Source organism: Ruditapes philippinarum, unplaced genomic scaffold, assembly GCF_026571515.1.
Source record: "Ruditapes philippinarum isolate M1 unplaced genomic scaffold, ASM2657151v2 ctg7299_1_1_1_1, whole genome shotgun sequence".
NCBI classification, from domain to species: Eukaryota; Metazoa; Mollusca; class Bivalvia; order Venerida; family Veneridae; genus Ruditapes; species Ruditapes philippinarum.
The window spans coordinates 127358-145559 of NW_026862430.1; the positions used below are offsets into that span (position 1 = coordinate 127358).

An 18202-nucleotide genomic window follows, 5' to 3' on the forward strand; every position below is an offset into this window, starting at 1 on the left:
AACAATTCTTGTAGGAGAAAAAGTCCAGTCATCCATCCAAATTTCTGTTACTTACTGCGAATTTATATTAGACCTGGCTTTGTTAAATGTAAGCGGCAGCCATTTTTTAAAGTTGTTTATTTCACGGGAGGAAAATAATTGTGTTTGATTCAGAGGGATATCATTTGGATTTGTTAGTCATACACCTTTTTAAAAGAAAAAAAAATATTTGAGGATTGTAACAGACAAAAAATAAGTGTTGACAGATGTGAAAACAATAAAAAAAAAACAGCTAGGAAAATGGAAAACTGGGGAAGCTGACTCAGGAACGCTGGGTTGTTTACTTATTCTTCGGCTGATGGCTGTCAATGCTTTTCAATTATTAATAAAGCATACGGCAGTTATTGCTCGTAGGATACTTTAATATGCCCAAATGTCACCAAGAGCAGTTTTGCATGTGGAAGAAATGTATTTTTCAGACTGTAAAAATGAAACAAAAAAATTTAGAGACGAAATTTGGTGATTGGAATTTGAAGGAATAGAAGTAAGTTTTCTTCTTTTTATTACTTTTGACATTTAAGTTATTTATCAATTTCAGCTTTGCTTTTTCTTTGAACAGTCTGACATTGTCAGAATTGTCAGTAAAAATAAAATTGAGGTACCACATGGGGAAAATCTTAAAAAAGTAGTTTCGTCATTGAAAAGTGTGAAATTATATTTTGATAATTTTCTCTGTGAAATTATCAAATATAATTTTCACGGATAAATCAGTAATCCGCTGAAAAGCATATAATAAAGTATTTCATATCAAGTCGCTAAAGTTTAAGTATGAGAACAAAAGACATCAGCATGATATTATTTAAACATATTATATCAAATACATGTAGATTTTGTATCTAAATATAGGAACAATTCACGTCATATCACAATATCATCATACGGCATGCAGCAATATATCCCAAACAAACAACTATAGGCAAACATATTTTTTTTAATAAAAGTCTATCTTTAATTATATAATGAATTATACAGAAATTGGCAAAACATTGAAAAAGAGTGATAATTAGATAATTATAGTAGATAAAGTAACAATGGCTAAAAAGCAAGCACATTGCAAAGGTATGATAAAAATTTCTTAATTGACGCTTTGTTCAGCCTTTTAGAAGTATGTGAATTTGGTATGTTTACGCTATCTAAGAATACAATGTCTATAAATTTTAGCAGTGTCAAGCAAAATTACTCTTACAGTAAATGACAACCTTTATTTAGATATTGTATGGTCATAAATTGAGAAATGCTACTAACAATTACAATTATAAGATTCAACTGTAGTGAAACATTCTTTATCCTTAAATGTGAATCCAATTAGGCCTACAATGAACATAAATGAAATGATAAATCTGATTTATTTTACTGAACGAAAGGAAAAAAAATAAAGTACACCAAACCAAAATAAAACCTTACACATTCAGCTGTTGATAAATTCATATTATGTGTTTGTTTTTGTTGCTGTTTTTTTTATCAATTGTTTAATGGGTTGCTTACGGTCTGTGTGGGGTTTTCGCGGGACAGAGCCTTAATTGGTCACGATCATGTCTCTTCATATGACTTATATAATTTACTTACTTCCACGCGAATTGATTAATATACGTAACTAGCACGTGTATGGAACGCCGTGACTGTCTTATGTAATCAATGTTTTTGTTATCTTGTGAAACGATGATATTAACATGTGCAATTTACATCATGTCTTGTCAAAGGAACATGCTGACTTGTACAAACAGCATGTTAACTTGTCAAATTATTATGATAACATGTGCAGTCAACATGCTTACTTGACAAAATATCGTGATGACTTGTGCAAACAACATGTTAACTTGTCAAAGTATAATTATGACTTGTGCAAATGATATGGTAACTTGTCAAAATGTAATGATGACTTGTGCAAACAACATGTTAACTTGTCGAATTATTGTGATGACATGTGCAAACAACTTGTTAACTTGTCAAAGTGACATGATGACTTGTGCAAATGCCATGTTAACTTGTCAAAGTATAATGATGACTTGTGCAAACGACATGTTAACTTGTCAAAGTATCATGATGACTTGTGCAAACAGCATGTTAACATGTCAAATTACCATGATGACTTGTGAAGGCAACATGTGAACTTGTCAAAGAACCGTAATGACTTGTGCAAATGACATGTTACCTTGTATCATGCTGACATGTCAAAACGTACTGTTAACTTGTCAAAGTATTATGATTACTTGTGCAAATGCCATGCTAACATGTCAAATTCCATGATGACATGTGTAAACAGCATGTTAACTTGTCGAATTATCGTTATGACATGTACATACAGCATGTTAACTTGTCCAAGTATCATGATGACTTGTGCAAACGACATGTTAACTTGTCAAAGTATAATGATGACTTGTGCAAATGCCATGCTAACTTGTTAAAATTTCATGATGACATGTGCAAACAGTATGTTAACTTGTCAAATCATCGTGATAACATGTGCAAACAACATGCTAACTTGTCAAAGTATCATGGTGACTTGTGAAAGCGACATGTTGTCTTGTCAAAATTTCATGATGACATGTGCAAACAGCATGTTAACTTGTCACGGTATCGTGATGACTTGTGCAAACTCCATTCTAACTTGTCAATGTATCGTGATGACTTGTGCAAATGCCATGTTAACTTTTCAAATTATTCTGATGACTTGTGCAAACAACATATTAATTTGTCAAAGAATCTTGATGACTTGTGCAAAACACATGTTAACTTGTCAAGGTATTATGAGCATGTCATCACGATAATTCGACAAGTTAACATGCTGTTTGCACATGTCATCATAAAATTTCGACAAGTTACCATGTCATTTGCACAAGTCATCATGATATTTTGACAAGTTAACATGTCGTTTGCACAAGTCATCATGATACTTTGACAAGTTAACATGTTGTCTGCACATGTCATAATGATTATTTGACAAGTTAACATGCTGTTTGAACAAGTCAGCATTGCCTGTAGACAAGATATGATGTACATTGCACATGTTAATATGCTTAAATGACAAAATAATATCATCATTTCAGAAGATAGCAAAAATATTGATAGCATAAGACAGTCACGGCGTTCCATACACGTGTGTTTCAATCGAGCTGAAGTAAATTACATTATCAAAGAAAGTACAAATGTCATCAAAATAAGCGTTTAATTATTGTTATGTTTAACATTTTTATGTACGTATTTACTTTCGTATAAGAGGTAGGTCCATCGCAGCGAAAATGGAGCATTAGGTCGCAGAAGCAATGGATAATTATGGCTTGCAATTTATCTTTTCGCTGTAACCGAGTAGTTCAATACCGAGTTATGAAACGTACTTTAATATAAGGTCGTCGGTTCAGCGCGATCATCCGATCCGGTTTGCCAAGTACATCCACCGATCGCAATTCGTGACTTTTCATCTGTGAACCCCGCAAGATCTATTTCACTTGTTATAAACCCTTAACCTTTATTGAAAACTTCAAAGTTAGTCCGAAGAAGTGACTAGTGATTATGAATAACAAAGGAGTACACCTGACGACTATACATACGAGTACATCTTTATTTAAGGTCGCCAGTGACATGCATACATAGTCGTCAGATGGATGTAAAGTCGTCATGGCATTTTTGCTGATTGTATGCGTGCGTTCGTGCGTGCGTGCGTGCATGTGTCTATATGTTGGGGGTGGCTGTTTTGTTTGTTTTTTTTTCTTTTTTGTTTGGGGGGGGGTGTCTATTTTTTTGATAAATGTACATGATATTGTGTAAATAACAACTCTGCACATTTACACTGCTGAAACGGAATTTAATTTACCAGCATAGAGATACATATAAGCCAGGATGCACATCCGTGCAAACTGAACCGGCTCTGTACTTATGGTTGACTTACTTTAGAAATTTCTATCTTAATATTCTCAGATTGATAGACAGTTCTTAAAAGATGGAAGCTTGAAAAGTGTATTTTACAAATTCAGCATTTTGAGATTAGGCTTGCAAATATGTACAGTCTTAACATTGTCAGAATTGTCGGCTGCTCTAGTCTCTTTGCATTTTTGCAGCCAATTACATTACCCTTTCTATTACAAGTAGGAAAAGCACTGGTGTACAGCGTTCACCGGAAATAGTCCATCAAAACACTGAAAATGAAAGTACATGTAGTAAAAAGGCTCACATCAAATTAACCAAAGGTAATGTTTTATCTTATTTCTCCGTCATAATAGCATTGGTTTTTGTGATGCTTTTTGTGCAGTATTTGCTTTTCTCTGCAAATTGAATACTTTTTGTAAAATTGGCGATAAAGTGTAGCGTATTTGTTGACACTAAATCAAGCTTAAAACGCATTTGCTGTTTGAAATTCCGTCTTTTATACAAAATATGTCTTCCATTACTTGAAAATTGAGTTGTCACCGTTCAACTAGAACTGCGATAAGCAAACTGCGACAAACGGCCTTCCCAGTGTACAGAGTCCAGCAAGAAAAACAAATTTAAGTGAACGGGATGCAGTGGTTGAATGTACAGGGTTTAGTAGAATGTGTACGCAGTCTACTTATTTCCGGTGAACGCTGTATGACAGTGCAAGTCGAATATGCTCTGAGGTAATATTTGCAAACAAAGTGTGAAATATATCTCACATATTGAAATGCCTTTTAAACGTTTTTGAAACGTTTCTGTTTTGCAAACTATAAAATCATTACCGGGTATATTATATACATAAAATGAAAAGTAGAAAAAACTGTAAACTCAAACTTCCCAGGAAATTATATATACATGTATATATATGATCTGTTTATAATTTCATAGCGAATTTAAAAACTGATACCCGCTTGGTTTGCGTTACTATTGTTGTATATGCACCATTTCAAGAAATACCTGTAAAAATTAGCCTCCTTATCAACAATAAGAAAGATAGTCTGCCCTTTAATAATAGAGAGGACAGCTCCTTGTGCCTTTCTCGTAGGAGAAAGGGAATGATGTCTTTCAATCCCAGCAAATGTGAAGTCATACACATCACCAAGAAAAGAAGCCCCATCATTTATGCTTACAAGGTCCATCAATCAACTCTTCAATCTGTCAAAAGTGGAAAGTACCTTGGTGTCAACATCGCTAATAATCTTTCATGGAACATACATACAGAATCTACCATCAAAAAGGCCAACAACTCTCTATCATTCCTCAGAAGAAACATCACAAGCTGCCCACAAGACATCAAGGCCCAGGCCTACAAGACCCTTGTTAGACCAATCCTGGAGTACGCAGGCACAGTCTGGGACCCACACACAGCCACCAACATCAACCAGCTTGAAGCTGTCCAAAGGCGAGCTGCCCGATTTGTAAAAGGCAACTACAAAACTACCAGCAGCACCACTGCAATGATGGCAGACCTAGGCTGGCCAACTCTACAGCATCGCCGCTCCAATGCCAAGCTAGTGATGGTCTACAGGATCACGCACAACCTCATAGCCATCCCAGCAGCACAGTACTTCCACCCCCTGACACTTGGTGGCCATGGCTATGGACACAGATTCCATGTCCCATTCTGCAGAACAGACACCATGAAGTTCTCCTTTGTACCTTCGGCCATCCGCCTGTGGAACCAGCTTCCAGAGCACCTAGCCACAGCAGTCAACCTTGAGGCCTTCAAGGGAGGACTAGTCATGGGGCCCTAATATGCCGGAGTTGATTTTATTTTTAACATGTTCTTCTTTTAAATCTGCACTTATTCGCCGCACAACACTTTGTACATACACCCTGTACGTCAATGCTCCAGAGTGGGTTATGTACAGTATTGGAAGAAGAAGAAGAAGAAGAAACCTGTGATGCGTGCATGTGGTCGCACGGTCACTTTCCTTACAACATGTCCTCGATGCATATATGTGGTCGCATGATCGAACATCTCAAATATAATGACAACATTTTCAAAGTGTTTTTGTACTAAACAGTTTGGTGCAATACCTTAATTTTCTAAAAGAAATCTGTTTAGCTCATATAAGGAGTTTTAAAAACCTGATAAGGAACTTTCAGTTTTATTTAGGAGTAATAAAAGCCTCATTAGGACTTTGATACTCATAAGTAGAAGAGATAAAAAAACCTTATTAGAACTTTGTTTCTCCCAGTTTCAACAAATTATGAATGTTTACTCATAACAGGGTCTTTCAAATAGAAATTTATTTGAAATCTATTTGAAAGACCCTGCTCATAATAAGGAGAAATAAACCTAATTTTAACTTTGCAAATCTTAATAAGGAGACATAAAATCTTAAAAATGACATTGTAAGTCCGTATGAGGAGATTCAAGAGCCTATAATTTGAGTAAATATAATAAGTTTTAGAAACTAATAATTTGGACATGCAAGGTCCTTATTATTTCTAAAAGTTAAATTTCCGTCTAACGTTTTGCCTTAGCAACTTCTTTCACCATTTTTCGTTTTACTTCATCGACCTTTCTTTGTTGCTTCGCTTCTTTTCTTCTTCTCGCCTTTTTTCTTGCGTTGCGCCTCTTCTTCTTGAAGTGTTGCTATTTATCCTTGATTTCTGCTGCCAGATGACAATAAATTTCAAATCTGGAAATCCCTGAAAACCGAAAACCCGATAGAAAAAATGTCATATTATCATAGGCGATGTAGCTGCCCTGCAGCGTTTTCACAGCAGTGGACCGTTATATGCTCAATGGTGGCGACAACAAATGGTACGATTGCTAGTCTTAGGGACGACCAGAATGCTCAAAGAGAGAGTCATGATATACAATGGACATTGATTCAGCGTTGTGAAGTATACCTTCGTCGCTGTCAACAATACATATTCTTGGATAATCGGTAGCATATACTCATCTGTTGATGTACCGGACGCGTGCATGTTTTCGGACACCGTATTACGTCCATGGCTTAAGCAATGTACTCATTTCAATCAAAATCACCAAAATTTGATGTTTGCTGCACGGGGGATTAGGAGAAGTCTAGGACATACGATTCCTCTGGTAAAAAATCACATTCTTTTTCATTCTTTTCGATAGAAATGCCAGTAAACTAACGAAACTTAGCATTTAGCTGATAGTTCATTTCATTAAATGTCAGTTTCTGCACTTCATCTCGGAAGAAGGGACTAATCGATAGCATTGGAGTCAAGGGGATTAATGCCATATTTTCAAAAGCCCTCTGTGATATATCACATTGTGAAAATATTCTCAAATATAAGTTTAAACAAGGCACCGACATTTTTCTCAGCGAACCACAAGTCCGATTTAGTCTTTTTTGCAGAGTTTATGAATTAAGAGGGTTTTAATTTTTGTCTTACGGAATTCTGCTACGTCAAATGGTTGGGTAATGTGGGAAGTTTTTGGCGGAAGGGAAATGATATCGTTTGCAATGGTAGATCGAATTAGCGGGCCACTCATTTGACAAGTTAAGAAGCAATGGGCGGTATTTCACCGCGTTTGCGGGTTGAACTTTCTCAAACCAACTGTTTATAGGGTCTGTGGTCCATGAAACCATTTTCGGAGAATATGTGACTCGCATTTATTGGCCCCTGACGGTGATAAGGCCCACCAGGCAAAATTTTGCTGAATATATTTTCATAGGCGATTAAACTACATTTGCAGCGTTTACACAGCAGTGGATCGTTATATGCTAATTAGTGGCGAATAAACAAAGAATGTACATGTTTATTTCGGACCGAAAGTATTACTTTCTGTCATGCCTTATTAAGGAACAGGGCCGCCTCATCACATACATCTTGGCTTTCACAAGAGACCACAACTTTCTAGTGCATCTTTAAGCAAGAGGAAAAAAATCCTGTGACGCCTCAACATTTGATTTAGTTGCGTGGCCTTTGACCACTGCATTTGGTAACGTCATTTTGCTTCATATGGCCAGTTTTAATTCAACACTTAACTTAATTTAAGGAATTTAAATCTCACTTTGAAGCAAAAAAATGAAATTTTGAAATTAAGTTATGTGATAAAACACTTGTATAATTAACAAGTCAATTTCATTTACATTTACTAAAGTCAGAAAATGGTCATTATCAAGATAATGTCAGATAAAAAGAACGTTATGTTAAGTTGAATGTTTATAACAGACATTAATAGAAATGTAACATGTGTATATATACGGATTCCTGACTCACTATGAGTAGGTGTATCCAGTAAAATGTTTCAAACATGAAGTAAAACTCGATTTTTATCCGTTGCTAGGATTAAGCCATAACTTCTGGGGAACTCTATGACCAACGTGATTAATAAACATTGTTTAACTATCCCACGTGTTTATAGAAGATCCTAAGATTCGTATATCTATTCAAGTTTCTGTAAGCACCTAATGATTGCCATCAACACTCCACATAGTAATGACACTCCAATGGCGATATAGAACGCTAAATCATATCCACCAGTCCAGTCAGCAACTAATCCACCAAGGTATCCGCAGACAACTATCCCCACCCCACTCAAAACGTTACATAGCGCTACTGTCCGAGGAAACCTTTTAATTCCACGCAGTTCAAGCTGCATCCCTGGTATCAAGCACATTACCATTCCTATAGAAATTCCACGAACAAATATTCCACCTAACATTCCGTAGAAGTCTATAAAGTAAACAACGAGGAAATGGGCAAGTGCAAGAAACACGAAAGATATTGCCAAAGGTATTGCTATCTTAACTTTCGCCCAAATTTTCAGTAAAGTAGTCCCAAGCAATCTTCCGCACAAGCCGAAGGCACCGACTAGTGATAACAAAATAGTTCCTTGTTGACGGTCAAATCCTCTAAGTTCACTCAAATCAACTGTAAACCAACTCTCCACAGCACTTGTTCCCGGAAATATAAAACACACAACTACAAAAAGTATATAAGCAATATCTTGTTTTGAATTACATTGACACATCTTCTCCTTAACCGGATCTATTTTTGAGCTTTGAGTAGTTTCTTTCGAGAAAAAATCTTGTGAAAAATGTAAAAGTAGGCCACATGGAATACTGTTGAGGATAAGCCCGCCAAATATCATAAATGCTCCAGTCCATCCATATACGTCTATCAAATAGTCGGCAAAATTAGGTAAAAATGTTTGTCCAACGGCAGTTGCCATTGTAAGGAAAGCAAGAGCAGAACGTCTGTTTGAAACAAACATCCAACCTACAGCAACGAATGCACATAAGTAGTTAATACTCATAGCCAACCCTCCAACAAATCCCACAAGTACAATAACCATATAGATATTCACCGAGAATGCACTGAAAAACACTGCCAGGCCACTTAACACCGATGCAATCATAACAGGTGCACCTACTCCTATTTTCGTCACAATGCCCGAAAATAAGATCCCTCCGACGTAAGTGAGTCCTTGAAACATACTTTGCACGATAGCCGTTACTGATCGCGCAGAATTAAATTGACGTATAAGTTCCACGTATATTACTCCAAGAACTGGAGCAAATCCTAGTGACATGAAGTGTAAATACATGCATGCTATGAGAACAGAGCATTGACGCCATTTTGATGGCTGAATCCGAACTATCGTTGAAGATTCTGACAAAAGAGGTATTCTCTCGGAAGTCTCCATAATATCCCGATTAGACGCCATATTTTTATGTGATAGTCACAAGAGCACTATTTTTACTGCAACAATATCAAACTCGTACCATACACTGTTCTTGTATATGATCTTTGCCAGAATTGTAAAGTTTATAATTAGATATATTACAATACATCTTTATATAAACACACATGTAGTGATATACATTTATATATACGTAAAAATTGTAGAATTCATGTCACGTTCTGTTCAGCTAATAAGCAATATTTTGCAATAACCAAACGCTTATATTTAACCTGAAGTTTGTGATGCGATAAGATATGCAATTAAATTCTAGTGAAAAATTCTATATTTTTATTCCTTTTAAGGGAAATATCTTTTTTTAAAAATTACCATACACAAATATAAGCATACACAAATATTGGTAAGATCTAAATACATGTACATCGTTTTAAAACCACGCTTGTATGTACTGCATATTAGTCATAATCTATTTCAGCGTTTCATCATCCGGTCAAAATGAGGAACACTTCATGTTTCTGCATGCAATTTAATAAAATGGCATTACATTACATTGCATTGAATCACTTAATCATATGAACACGAATCTGTCATTTCAGTTTGTAGCATAATTTTTTCTATTTAACTGATTTAACTAGTTTATTTTTGTTTTTCTTCATTTTGTAAAAACAAAACATTTAATATGTAAAAAATATATAAAATCGGAAACAACATAAAAACGAAACATTCAAACAATAATGCATGGCCTGGACATTTGATTAATTTATGTTCATTTTCTTGATACATTTTAAACAAATTAATACGGAATTCCATAAACGACAGCCTACTGTTTACTGTCAACTGCCTACTGTCAACTGCTTCCCAGCAAACATGCATATATGGGACCCATATGGGCTATATCTAGGCAAGCCCATATGAGTATGCCCATATTGGACCTATATGGGACCAATATGGGCAAGTCCATTTGGGTACGCCCATATTGGACCCATATGGGTCCCATATTACAGCACTATAAGGAAAAACGATTTTTCGTTTATTTATTTCTTTAGAACTTGAGCTATAGTGTGACCACCTTGGCATAAATTGCTATTATCTTTTATAAAAATCGTAGCATTAACATATATACAAGCCATGAGGGACCCATATGGGTCCCATTCGGGCAACCCAATAAATATTAGCATGCCTGAGCAGGTGCGAGAAATTAATTTGTTTAGTTTTTATATTGGTTTTAATTTTTATAATCTAAATATAAAAATGTGTTTTTAGACTATTAATTCAGAAATAATTTATTAAAATCAGCATTTGATTAAAAAATTATTTCGAGCATGCGCAGACGTGATTTCCGCTGCCGCTTAATATCAAATTGTGTATTGAAACGTTAAATTGTAAAATTGTACACGGAAACAATATTTCATTTCAATTCGGAACATTTAACGACGATTTCGTATAACGACCTTTCATACAATATCCTTACAGATTTATTGTGTGTGTAGGTAAGTGTAAACGTCACTTCCGGTTCCGGTTTGGCAGATGGTCGCAATTCAGCATGGAGCTATAAAATTAAATCGTTCTAAGTTTAAATAACCCCCTCCCTACTAACTGACACCCCTAAATGAGTTTTTGAACTATCACTCTACGTACTAATCAAACAATTGTTGTGAATTTATCCTTATCATTGTTTAATCTGAAAAAGACTTCAAGAGCACATGGTTCGTCTGCTCAAGTTCAAAATGGCCGCCAATTATTTTTCAAATAAAATTGCTATTTTGAAGTATATATATTAATTATGGCAGGTAGAAGAAAAGGACTAGTTTCAAATAAGACTGCCAACAAGTCTGCCACAAGTGTTCAATCTACAAATGAGAAAAGTAAATTATCTGATGTAAATTCGGAAGATTTGCACAAGTCACATGATCATAGTTATAGCATAGCTGATGAAAATTCCTGTTCAATATGTAAGATTGAAGTCATCAATGATGGTATTCAATGTGAACTGTGTGATGGATGGTACTGTATTAGTTGCTCTGGTTTGTCGTCAAGCTTTTATAAGGAATTAACAAAATCTAAAATCAGTGAAAACATAATATGGTATTGTGATGGGTGTAAGAAGGCAGTTCCAGGTGTACGGAAAGTGCTCCAAATTGTTAATAACTTAAAAAGAATCACAGGACTCTATTAATCAAAAGGTTAAGCAAAGTGGAGGGGAAGATTAGACAAAATGCAAATGGAACAAAACTCTAACCTCTTAAATGAAATTAAAGTTGATCAGGCCATAATGGATTTCAAGGAGCGTGAAAAGAGAAAAAATAGTGCTATAGTATTTAGTCTCCCTGAAGCAGATGAAAGTTTTGAAGATTATGAAAATAGAGATCTTGAGAATGTTAAAAAGATGTGTGAATTGGCATCTGTTCAGCAAGGCATAAATATAATAAGGCTTGGTAAAAAAAAGTCAGGTCCTAGGCCCCGACCAAGGCCCCTTAAAGTAAGTTTTTCAAATGAAACTGAAAAACACAGATTTGTCACAAATGGTAAAATTGTCAAAAGAAATACTGAATTTAAAAATGTTATCATAACTCCAGACTATACCATGCGTCAGAGGGAACAGAATAATTTAATGAAGGCCGAAGTTGCCAAACGTCGAGAGATAGATCCCTCCTTCACTTTTCGAAAACTTAAAGATGAACTCTTTAAAAGAAACACAGATATGACAGGAAGTCTAAATAACAATTCCTATACATCTGAAACTCAAACATTAATGCATAGTTCCCCTTTAGGGGAAGGCTCCAGCAGGAGTGTATTTGCATAGACAGTAATAAAAACAGTTCGTGTTTACATAGTTCAAGTTTTGTTAATATTAATTTTTCTTCTTCTTTGAAACAAGTTTCTAGTACCTCTAGTAATGAAGTTGTATATAGTAAAAATGACTTTATCTTGAAGCATTCTGATTGCACTAATCATGATGTATCATTTGTTGTTAACAGTGTAAGTGCTATTCATGACACTTCTTCAAACATTTTATTAGATCATAAAATAGATTTTAGATTTGTCTTCTGAAGTGGATACAGATTATAGTGGTAATAGTATGGACTCTTTTTCTTCAGATAGTGATATAACAGATTCTTCAAATTCATCACAAACTACTGTTAACTTTAGTGTAGAAAATATTGATGGTTTTAAAATGCTTATATACCAATGCTGACAGTATAGCTAATAAATGGACAGAAATGGAAGCTCTTGTGTTTATACATCAGCCAGATGTTATTGGTTTAACGGAAGCTTTTTCTAAAACAGCAGATGTTATTGACTTGTTGAGTTATAATATTAAAGGATATCAGTTATTTTGCAATCCTAAATTTACTGACAAAGGTAACAGAGGAACCTTATTATTTATTCGCTTAGGTATAGGGGCATCTCTCTATGAAAGACTTAATAGCATTTCTTGTAAAGAAGCAGTATGGTGTGAAGTTGAAATTAATAAACATGAAAATATCTAATTGGTATAGTATATAGATCTCCAAATTCATGTGATATAAATAACAAAGAATTAAATACTATGTTTAGCTGTATAAAAGACAGTTTTCACAGTAGAATAGTTGTGATGGGTGACTTTAATTATCGTGAGATTGATTGGATCAACTGGATTTCTAATATGCCTGAAAATCATAGTAGTCATGAATTCATCGAAGCAGTACGTGATAGTTTTTTATATCAAATAGTGAATTTTCACACAAGATTTCGAAATGGCCAGAATCCTAGCACCTTGGACCTCATATTTACTAATGAAGAGTTTTTTTAATTGAAAAATTGGAACACTTTCCACCAGTTGGTAAAAGTGATCATATACTGCTGACTTTTAAACATTATATGTAATGTAGAGCAAATTGAAGAACCAAATAAATTGAACTTTATGTATGATAGAGGTGATTACGCTCTCCCATAAATTTTGAAATGAGTTCAATCAATTGGAGTATTGAATTTCAGCACAAAAGTCTGGAGGATAAATGGTTAATTTTTAAAGAAAAAATTCAAAATAGTGTAAATAAACACATACCTAGAAGAAATTTTAAACGTGTGTTCAATAAACGGAGGCCCTTGTGGATGACAAATATAGCCTTGAAAGCTGTAAAGAGAAAACATAAATCATGGAATAGATATCAACAAACAAAAGAACTTAGATACTATTTGAACTATTGTAACAATAGAAATATTGCAACAAAGGAATGTAGAAAAGCAAGGTCAGATTTTGAAAAGAAAATATCAGAAAATATCAGAAGGCTTTTTATAAATATGCAAACTCCAAGAAGAAAGTAAAAAGTGGTATTTCTCATTTAAAATGTGAAAATGGCACTTATACAGAAAGTGACCTAGATAAAGCTAATGAACTTAATAAATTCTTCAAAAGTGTATTTCAAATTGAAGATAACAACAATCTTCCAGATATTACAAATCGCAGTGGTGGAAATACATTAAATGACATTTATTTCAGTGGAGAAGTATTGTCTAAGCTACTTGAGAATTTAAATGTTAATAAATCTTGTGGTCCAGATTTGCTTCACCCAAGGGTTTTAAAAGAGTTGAGAAACATCAATTGTTTTCTCCTTTAACACTTATATTTACTGAATCTGTAGAAACTGGAATATTGCCTATGGATTGGAAGACTGCGAACATCAAAGCTTTATTTAAAAAAGGAAGTAAAGATTCACCAGGAAATTATAGACCAATTAGTTTGACATGTATACCCTGTAAATTGTTGGAAAAAATAGTAAGGAATAATATTGTAGACTATATGAATGTTAACAACTTTTTCTCTGCAGCCTAATATGGTTTAGATCGCTTAGATCATGTGCCCTTCAGTTACTAGAAGTCATGGAAAAGTGGACAGATTGGTTAGATGAAGGCAGAAATTTTGATTGTTTGTATTATGACTTTAAAAAAAGCATTTGATATGGTTCCACATTCTAGACTAATACTTAAATTGCAATCTTATGGTATTGGTGGTGCACTTTTATCATGGATCAAAGCATTCCTTACAAACAGAACTCAGTGTGTTGTTGTTAATAATAGTAAAATCTGACTATTGTAGTGTAACAAGTGGTGTTCCACAGGGAAGTGTTTTAGGACCAATATTGTTTCTATATTCATTAATGACATTGAAAGTCAAATTAAAAGTACCTTGCGTCTTGCGGATGACATCAAATTATTTAACCTGGCAAATGTAAATGAAGACTTTAACCAAATACAAAATGACAATGATAGTTTAATACAATGGAGTGAAAAGTGGTTAATGCAATTTAATGTAGACAAATGCTGTGTTATTCATTATGGACACAATAACACGGAACATCAATATTTTATGAAAAGTGACTTTACAACTAAACAATTGAGGTCTAGTGAGGAAAAAAGAGATTTAGGTATATTATATGATAAAGATTTGAAATTTCGACATCACATAAGTAATTGTATCAATAAAGCAAATAAAATAACTGGATTGGTCAGAAATACCTTCTTGCATGTTAATATCAAGCAATTTCGGAAACTTTATAAAAACACTTATAAGACCGCACCTTGAATATGGAAATATTATTTGGAGTCCAAGATTTAAAAAAGATATTGAAGCAATCGAAAGAGTTCAAAAAAGAGCAACAAAAATGGTTCAATGTATCAGAAATTTATCGTATGTAGAAAGATTAAAAATTCTGGAAATTCCTACTTTGGCTTACAGAAGATTTAGAGGTGATATCATACAAGCATGGAAATTATTAAATGGGAAGGAAGAATATAGATTATAATGTATTTTTTGAAAAAGCACAACTTGATAACTATCACATCAGAGGAAATTCCATGAAGTTGAAAATAAAATCATGTAAAAAGGAATTAAGAAAACATTTTTTCTCATTAAGAGTAATACCAGAATGGAATAAATTACCAAATTCTGTAGTATGTTCACCAACGCTGAATTCGCTAAAAAACAGACTCGATAAGGTTATGAAAAAAAAATTATATACTGTTATACCGGATAATAATCATTGGGTGTCAGACCTCGAGAGGGTTATAGAGATTTCTGATCTCGCGACCCTACGCTGGATAAAGTAAAGTAAAAGTCATTTATTTTTTTGTTTTTGCCTTTGCCATGTAATTTCGCGATAGTTTTTGTCAGTTTAATTTGCGACATTTTCTAGAATTTACGCCCACTATTAGGCACTTTAGCTGACCTATGGATGTGTATAGTTGTTTTTGTTGAATAACTTAACTGTGACGGAGTCGAACACTAACATTTTAATAATATTGTTTCTATCTAGACTAAATTTTAAGAGATCCTTTTTTAAAGGGACACCATCATTTGAAATCCAGTGACCCCTCCTAGCCTTAGAAGTCCCTTCCATTTTGTGTACCAATATTTCATTCATAAGCATTTTAAAAATATTAAATGCAAATACTTATTATTACAAATTCAAGTATTTTTTTCAAGTACCAACCAAGCCCTATGTTGCACAGGCACGAGTATCGGACCTGGGAAGAAAAAATATGACCCGATAGATAATTAAACCTGTGTTCATCTTTAAAAAGTCAAAAACCGAAAAAAAATTGTAAATTATACCGCCCTTTAAAAGCATACTTTAAGTTAAAGCGAAGGCCAGAAACTCCAGATTCGAGCCTGCAAGCAAGGGATTCACTTCCCGGGCCGTTGTGAAAACAATTGTCCAGACAATTAAAAAAATCTTTTATCACTTTCACGTTTGTATTAAGCTTCCAAATGGACCGACCCCAAGTCTTTAGCCTTCCCGTTCATGAAATATCTATCGGGGAAACAAACGCATTCGTGCTAAAAATCCTTGGTAGACAAAATTGCGGCACAACAATTTGGTACGTAAACATAGAATAGTACATGTTTGCCAGCCGGTCATAATCATATTGTCACTTGGCGCAATAACTCACTTAATGAATAATGTATTATATATGTATTTTATAATTACTTATTAATGTATTTTCATTTTATTGTAAATAGGCCATCAAAAAGGCTGTATGAATCGGATAGTGGCACTGATGAGAATGAGACAGACACAGAGAGTAGGCCACCACAAGTTATTGACCAAGCAACAACGCCCAAAGAGTCACAAAGCCTACTTTCATCTCCGCCTCGCTTATCTGCACAGGCATTGCGAGAGGCCAGCAGTGATGTGCAAAGTGCTTCTCCAATACAAGGTGCTTCTGATACACCCTTCCGTGGGCAGATTATTGGGCCCAGTAAGTATAAACTTCGGAGCTATAAATATATTTATTATTACAGTACATACTTATTAAATGTTATAATTATTCTCAAAACAAGTCAATAAATGTTATAACAAGCTGGATTGAGTGACACAGCCAAAAATGGAAAGTTTCACCTTGTGACGCCCCTAGTTCAAAAAAAAATATTCAAAAGAAATTGATGATTACTTGTGTTAGTCTTTATCATGATGTGAATTTGTGCGCATATTCTTGCCTGACCCCACTACTGTTATCCAAAGGAAGAGTCAAGAATATTAATTTTCACCAAATGACATGCCTAGGCTCAAAAATATGTTAAGTTTAATTCATGATTTCTTATCATTTTCACATTTTGTGACCTTGCACACTCAACAATCCTTTTGAGATTTTAGCGTTAATTACTGTTAAAGCCAAGGAAAAATTTAAAATACTGGATTTTTTTTCATTTGAGCCGGGTCATGACAAAACCAACATAATGGGTTTGCGACCAGCATGGATCCAGACCACACATAGCTTCTAAAAGTATATGGCCTAGAATTTATGAATCCTTTTTTTCAGCTGCTGTTACACAGATTCTCCGAGTCTTGGAGACAATGCGAGAGAAGAATCGTGAAATTAAGAGGATGGTGCAGCGAATGCTGTTAAGGTCAGCAGCAGATGACCAACCGCTGCAACTTCCGAAAGATATCTCATTCCCTATTCGTTATCCTGAGCAGATGGAAGCATTCGATAAGCTTCTGGAGATCAGACAATGCTCTCATCTGTGGTAAGCATAGTGTTAGTCATGTATGTTGCTCCATTAGTAACTGAAAAAGTATACCCCATATCCACTGGCCTAAAAAGCGAAATAACATAATGGTCTGTGGTGAGCACTTGATGATAATGTATAATCATTCTGCTATATTTATGTTGGAAAATATTGCACAGTGGACAAACAGTTTGCTGCATTAATTTCAGAATTAAAAACTGGCATGTTTTTAATTTTTTGATTCATATTGACACAGTTATGTTATTTATATATGCTATAATAGCCATGAGCACAAGACATGGGCAGTTGGCCTCGTTTTCAAACATTAATTATTAATTAGGACAAGACAGTCAATTCATTAATCAAAATGCTGGCAGCTTTCAAAATACCAGGAAAATGACTAGTACCCGCAAAATCCAGGAATTAAGCTGTTATTATATTATCAAAAATTATTCTGTTGATATTGAATAAAACTCTTGTAAAAAAAAACAATGATAATGTGCCCCATAACACTCGGTGGAGGGGACAAACATAAAGGCACAAGTCACTAAGGTGTTGTCCTAGGCTGTAAATATATGAGGAAAGATCTTTTAATTTGTCAATCCAAACAGTTTTTCTTGGCAGAT

The 18202-nt window shown here is 34.4% G+C and overlaps 2 protein-coding genes across 2 annotated transcripts; one reads left to right on the top strand and one right to left on the bottom strand.

The window, feature by feature from the left end:
- Positions 1–8077: 8077 nt before the first annotated feature.
- LOC132719048 (monocarboxylate transporter 6-like) lies at positions 8078–10374 on the bottom strand. The gene has a single exon (XM_060702786.1). It carries the CDS (start codon positions 9605–9607, stop codon positions 8324–8326), a length of 1284 nt encoding a protein of 427 aa, XP_060558769.1. The 5' UTR covers positions 9608–10374; the 3' UTR covers positions 8078–8323.
- A 6166-nt stretch (positions 10375–16540) lies between these two features.
- On the top strand, positions 16541–17598 carry LOC132719053 (uncharacterized). The gene is made up of 2 exons (XM_060702791.1): positions 16541–16825; positions 17387–17598. Exons 1-2 carry the CDS (start codon positions 16561–16563, stop codon positions 17596–17598), a joined length of 477 nt encoding a protein of 158 aa, XP_060558774.1. The 5' UTR covers positions 16541–16560.
- The last annotated feature ends 604 nt before the right edge of the window (positions 17599–18202 follow it).

Coding starts and splice junctions, on each gene's coding strand:
- LOC132719053 (XM_060702791.1), top strand. CDS start 16,561: ATGTATTTTCATTTTATTGTAAATAGGCCATCAAAAAGGCTGTATGAA. Junction 16,826..17,386: donor TGGGCAGATTATTGGGCCCA/GTAAGTATAAAC, acceptor CCTTTTTTTCAG/CTGCTGTTACACAGATTCTC.
- LOC132719048 (XM_060702786.1), bottom strand. CDS start 9,607: ATGGCGTCTAATCGGGATATTATGGAGACTTCCGAGAGAATACCTCTT.